General features: G+C 52.9%; 1 protein-coding gene across 1 annotated transcript; it reads right to left on the bottom strand.

Moving 5' to 3' along the window:
• Positions 1–3,732: 3,732 nt before the first annotated feature.
• On the bottom strand, positions 3,733–5,785 carry LOC140223095 (uncharacterized). The gene is made up of 3 exons (XM_072294538.1): positions 5,161–5,785; positions 4,658–5,053; positions 3,733–3,761 (listed from the first exon to the last, which is right to left on the bottom strand). Exons 1-3 carry the CDS (start codon positions 5,783–5,785, stop codon positions 3,733–3,735), a joined length of 1,050 nt encoding a protein of 349 aa, XP_072150639.1.
• Between the last annotated feature and the right edge of the window lie 298 nt (positions 5,786–6,083).

Genomic DNA, 6,083 nt, shown 5'->3' on the forward strand with positions numbered 1-6,083 from the left:
GTCAAGTGCTTGACAGTGCGTCAAACAATTGGAGATCGTGCTGATGATCGAAGCAGCGAGGCAATGATTGTCATGGATTCCTCCTGTAGGGCTGCGAACCCGGCCAAGCTGAGCGGATGAGGAGGCCAATGCAGTCAACGCCGGTGCAACAATAATGTACCGCCAGCCAATTGCAAAGGATGATTGGGGAGAAAAATCATTTCAAGTGGCGGATCATTTCTGCTTGGTGGAACAACAATTCTTGATGCCACTCATTTCTATATAGAATCGCGGTGAAGAAGAACATAATGTAACATTATTTACCATCCTCGCTACGTATATCTAGATATTTTTTTCCTACAAGTGTTGGCCTCTATATGTTTACATTTTATCATGAGCATATATTGATGTTTCATCTGTACTACACCATCACTCCTGGAGTACAATATTCACCAACCTTCTGACATTTTCTTTCTGTTTTTTTTGGTAAACCATCAGATTTTTTTTTATAAAGTCTGATGGATGTAGAGCTAGTAGTTATGTAAATTCAGGGCAGAAAAACCTCTATAAATGTGCAGTAAAATACACCTTCTCACAATTTAATAAAGGGTATATATGTTCTCCTTATATGTTGTATTGTTAACAGGAACCAGAACTGCAACCACCACGGCCATCTTATCCAATCTAAATATATATCACCAAAAAAAAGTCAAAATGTAAGACCCTAAGAAACTAGAATGTAAGAGAAAAGCTCCTTGTTGAAGAGTGACATGGTTACATGGGTGTATAATTTAAACAAGCTACATGCATATGCACTTTTCATTCAATAATCATTTAGTTGCAATACAAAAAACTAGTCTCATACAAGGTAATACTAAACTGTTCGAACACTATTCAGCGCATACAAATATACTTTCTTACACACTAAAGTGCATATGTATTAGGAGTTTACTTTTAAAAGTGAGGTGAAATTATCGTTTATGAATTTTGTACTACACATTGCATCATCAATATGTAGTATTTAACATGTCGAAATCTGAAATTAAGCATGAGTGTGGCACCCTTTTTCTTAATTAATCTTATTTCTACGACCATGCACCACATGCCGCGGCTAGTTCTTCAGCAAGGTTGATCCGAATGCACATGCAGAGACAGTCTTGTTGCCTGACCTTCTCAGGTTTATGAATTGCTTCTGAGTAAGTGCAAGCCTTGCAGGGAATCAGCGACAGGAGGTCCATCTGCGGATAATTTGGAGTGTACATCAACAGGGGTGCTGCAAGGCTTGCACTCACTCATCCCGGCTCTGATACCATGTTAGTTTTGGAATATCGATTTCCAAGTATGTGTACAGGGATACATATATATACGCTTGGGTGGCATGCAAGCCTACCACAATACGATTGAATTAGTCTAACACTCCCCCGCAGTCTAATCAGGGGCATCGCTAATGGTCAGACTGGACCGGAACTCCTGGAACAGCGAGGTAGGAAGACCCTTGGTGAAGACGTCAGCGTACTGTGATGTCGTGGGAACATGAAGGACCCGAGCATGACCAAGTGCAACCTTCTCTCGAACAAAGTGGAGGTCGATCTCCACATGTTTCGTCCGCTGATGCTGTACTGGATTGCTGGAGAGATACACTGCACTGACGTTATCACAATAGACCAAAGTGGCTCGACGAAGAGGGCGGTGAAGCTCGAACAGTAGCTGTCGTAGCCAGGTGGATTCAGCTACGCCATTCGCCACAGCACGATACTCAGCCTCAGCGCTGGATCGCGAGACCGTGTGCTGATGCTTGGAGGACCAGGACACCAAGTTGTCACCTAGGAACACTGCGTAGCCAGAAGTGGAGCGTCGAGTGTCCGGGCATCCAGCCCAGTCTGCATCCGTGTAGACAACAAGCTCTGTAGGTGACGAGCAGCGCATGGTCAGACCAAGTGAGAGAGTGCCTCGTAAGTACCGTAAAATCCGCTTGAGAGCCGCGAGATGAGGCTCCCTGGGTTCATGCATGTAGAGGCACACTTGCTGAACGGCAAAAGCAATATCCGGACGGGTGAAGGTCAGATACTGCAAGGCGCCAGCGAGACTGCGGTACTGCTTGGAATCAGCGACAGGAGGTCCATCTGCGGATAATTTGGAGTGTACATCAACAGGGGTGCTGCAAGGCTTGCACTCACTCATCCCGGCTCGCTCCAAAATCTCCTGAGAGTACTGTCGCTGAGAGAGAAATAAACCACCAGTAGAGCGTGTCACTGAAATACCCAGAAAGTGGTGAAGAGGACCCATATCTGTCATAGCAAACTCATGCTGGAGAGCCCCAATAATCTGCTTCAAAAGGCTGTCAGAAGAAGCAGTGAGAACAATGTCATCCACATATAGCAACAACAAAGCTGTGTCTGGCCCCGTCGATATATAAATAATGAAGTGTCTGACTTTGCTTCAACAAAACCAAGTGAAATAAGGTGAGAGGCAAACCGATGATGCCAAGCACGCGGAGCCTGCTTCAGACCATATAAGGACTTGTTGAGCCGACAGACGAAATCTGGACAAGAGGAATCCACAAAGCCTGCAGGCTGAATGCAGTACACTGTCTCAGTGAGGGTGCCATGCAAGAACGCATTCTTCACATCCAGCTGGTGAATAGGCCAGTCCTGAGAGAGAGCCAGAGAGAGAACCACTCAAACTGTCGCGGGCTTGACCACAGGGCCGAACGTCTCATCATAATCAATACCTGGCCGCTGTGTGAAACCCCAAAGAACCCAACGAGCCTTGTAGCGATCCAAAGAACCATCTGCAAGGAGCTTGTGACGAAAAATCCACTTGCCGGTGACAAGATTGACACCAGGAGGCCGTGGCACAAGACTCCAGGTGTCATTGGCGAGCAAGGCGTCATACTCAGCTTGCATTGCGGAGCACCAATTTGGATCGGACAGAGCCCCACGGACAGAGGACGGCAGTGGTGACATGGGCACAACGTGGAGGTTGAGGCGATCCACAGGCTGTGCGATGCCGGTCTTGCCGCGCGTGCGCATGGGATGCGCGTTGTCGACGGGGGCGATGGAGACCGGCCGTGTGGCCATCGTGCGGCCAGTGGTCGTGCTGCTGGTCGACCAGCTTGCCGCGGCCGCGGTGCTGCTGGCAGCAGCCTGCACGCGAGGTGCAGGGGCAGCAGCACCGGCCGGCTGGATCGACGCGGCGCGCGGCGCCGACTGAGCACTACTGGCAGCAACCCGTGCGTGAGCTACGGGGGCAGCAGGGCTTGTCGGGGCATGTCCGGCCGTGCCTGGGCCGTGGTGGCCAGGCGTCCCTGCTCCAGGGGACAGGGCGTCGTGCGGCGCCATGACTGGTGTACCTGCAAGCACAGACCGAACTCCAGGGACTGGAGTGGTGAGATCTTGTTCGTCAACAAGAAAGTCCAAGGCGGAGGATGCCATGGGCGTGGTGGACATGTCGGCGAAAGGGAAGAAGGATTCGTCAAAAACGACATGTCGAGAGGTGAGGATGCGATTTGACTCTAGTTCGAGACACCGATAGCCTTTGTGTTCCGAGGAGTAGCCGAGAAAAACGCATAGGGATGAACGGGGTGCAAGTTTGTGGGGTGCTGTGGATGACATATTGGGATAACAGGCACACCCAAAGACTCTAAGGTGTTCATAGGAGGGATGGGTGGAGAGGAGGTGGAAGAAAGGGGTGGAGAAAGCTAGGGTTTTGGTGGGGAGCCGGTTGATGAGGTATGTGGCGGTGTGAAGTGCCTCAACCCAGTAGACCGGAGGAAGGCTCGCCTGAAACAAGAGAGAACGCAGAATGTTATTAATAGTACGAATAGAGTGTTCGGCCTTGCCATTTTGCTGGGATGTGTAGGGACACGACATGCGAAGGGCAACACCGTGGGAGAGAAAGAACGTGCGGGCCAGGGAATTATCGAATTCGCGGCCGTTGTCGCACTGGACACTCTTGATGGTGATGCCAAACTGCGTGTGAACATATGCAAAAAAGTTTGAAAGAGTGGAGAACGTGTCGGATTTTAGGCGAAGCGGAAAGGTCCAAATTCCGCTCCAAATGTAGTGTGAGCAATCATCTAAAATGACAAGATAATATTTATAGCCAGACACACTAACAATGGGAGATGTCCAGAGATCACAATGTATCAAATCAAATTTATTTGTAGCTCTAGAGTTGGATGAACCAAAAGGAAGTCTAGTGTGACGCCCGAGCTGGCAAGCATGACATAAATGTAGAAGATCATCTTTATTACAAGAGATAACAATGGAGCTAATAAGTTTAGACAAAGCTTCGCGCCCAAGATGTCCGAGACGACAGTGCCATAGCGAAGTGGGTGCAGCGAGGAATGCGGAGGTGCTGGTGGCTGGTGGAAAGAACGGGTAGAGGTCGCCAGAGCTATTGCACCTGGCGATCACGTTCCTGGTTTTTAAATCCTTCACAGAAAGACCAAACGCATCAAATTCGATGGAACAATTGTTGTCAGTGGTAAAACGACGAATGGAAATCAAGTTCTTAATGATATGTGGAGAAACTAAAACATTGTTAAGAACTAGATTGCGATGTGGAAAAGAAAAGGTATGTGATCCGATGGCAGTGATAGGAAGTAAAGCACCATTGCCCACAATAATATATGAAGGTGTAGAGGATGTGGGCGAGGAGATGGTGGAAAGTTTACCAGCGTCCGCAGTCATGTGCGAGCCGGCACCAAAGTCGGCGTACCACTCCGATGATGCCGGGGGGTTGAGAGTCATGGTGTTGAAAGACTGCACCAGAGAGTCCTGGTTCCATGCACCTCCATGGACGGGGTTCCAGGGCATCGATGGCATCGGATATGACGTCCCCTGGAACGCCGGTGTCGAATGGGCACCTCCCCCGTAGGGGTATGGGTAGCCGGAGCCGTAGACGCCGCTGCCGGGGGCACCGCCAAACGGTGCGCCATACTGAGGAACGGTGGCGAAGGCCGGTGGAGGTGGTGGTGGGCGGCCGTACGGCCACATCTGGAGCGTCCCAGCCGAGGGATGGGCGAAGGACGGGTGCTGCCCCGGGAACGGCGCTGCCTGGGAGCTGCGGGCTGGTGCGCCGTAGGCAGCAGTGGGCGGCTGCCTTTGCCACGGCGGTGGCCGTTGCGCTGGCCGCCTGGCTGGCCGTTGCGGGCAGGGGCAGCAGGCGCGGACACGCCTTGACGGGCATGTGTGGCAGCCGGTGGTGCGGGCGTCGTGGCGACGAGGGCCGAGGGCGGGGACGGTGGCCGAGCATCGATGTCGATCTCCTCGAGCAGCAGGTGCGTACGGGCCTCAGCGAACGTCGGGAACGAGCGATGCATCTTCAAGATGGACACCATATGGCGGTATTTGCCACTGAGGCCACGGAGAAGGGTGAGCACCATCTGACGATCTCCGATGGGGTCGCCGAACTCGGCGAGGGACGCAGCCATGGTCTCCAACTTGCGGCAGAAGTCGGTGATCATCATGGAGTCCTGGCGGAGGTTGCGGAATTGCGTCTCCAGGAGAAGGGCACGGGACTCCTTCTGGCCGAGGAACTCGTTCTCGAGGTAGCACCATGCCTCGCGTGCGGGGCGTGGCCGGATCATGAGCGACTGCTGCAAGTCGCTGGAGATGGTGTTGTAGATCCACGTCAAGACGACGCAGTCCACCTGGGTCCATACCGGGCGCTCGGGGAACGCCTCGTCCTCGAGAACATGGCGGGTGAGGGCGTACTTGCCGAGCACGGTGAGGAACATCCCGCGCCACTTGGTGTAGGTGTTCGTGGCCGTGTCGAGGATGATGGGGATGAGCGCCTTCATGTTGACGACGGCGGTGGCCTGCGCCTAGATAGCTTCGTGGGCGGCCTCATACTCGGCGAGAGCCGCGTTGCGGAGGCGAAGTTCCTCGTCACGGCGTGCCTTGTCGGCGCGTGCAGCAGCCTCGGCGGCCAGGCGACGTTCCTCGGCGGCCGTGGTGGCAGCCACGGCGGCAGCATCCTCGTCCGTGGCATCTGCATCTGCCATGGCGAGTTAGGGCCGGCGGCGGCGCCCGGCTGAAGAAGCGGCGGGGCAGGCAGGCGGAGGGTGGATCGGCGACCGTGCTGGTGAGGCAGGGCGG

This window comes from Setaria viridis, chromosome 6, assembly GCF_005286985.2.
Source record: "Setaria viridis chromosome 6, Setaria_viridis_v4.0, whole genome shotgun sequence".
Lineage (NCBI taxonomy): Eukaryota > Viridiplantae > Streptophyta > Magnoliopsida > Poales > Poaceae > Setaria > Setaria viridis.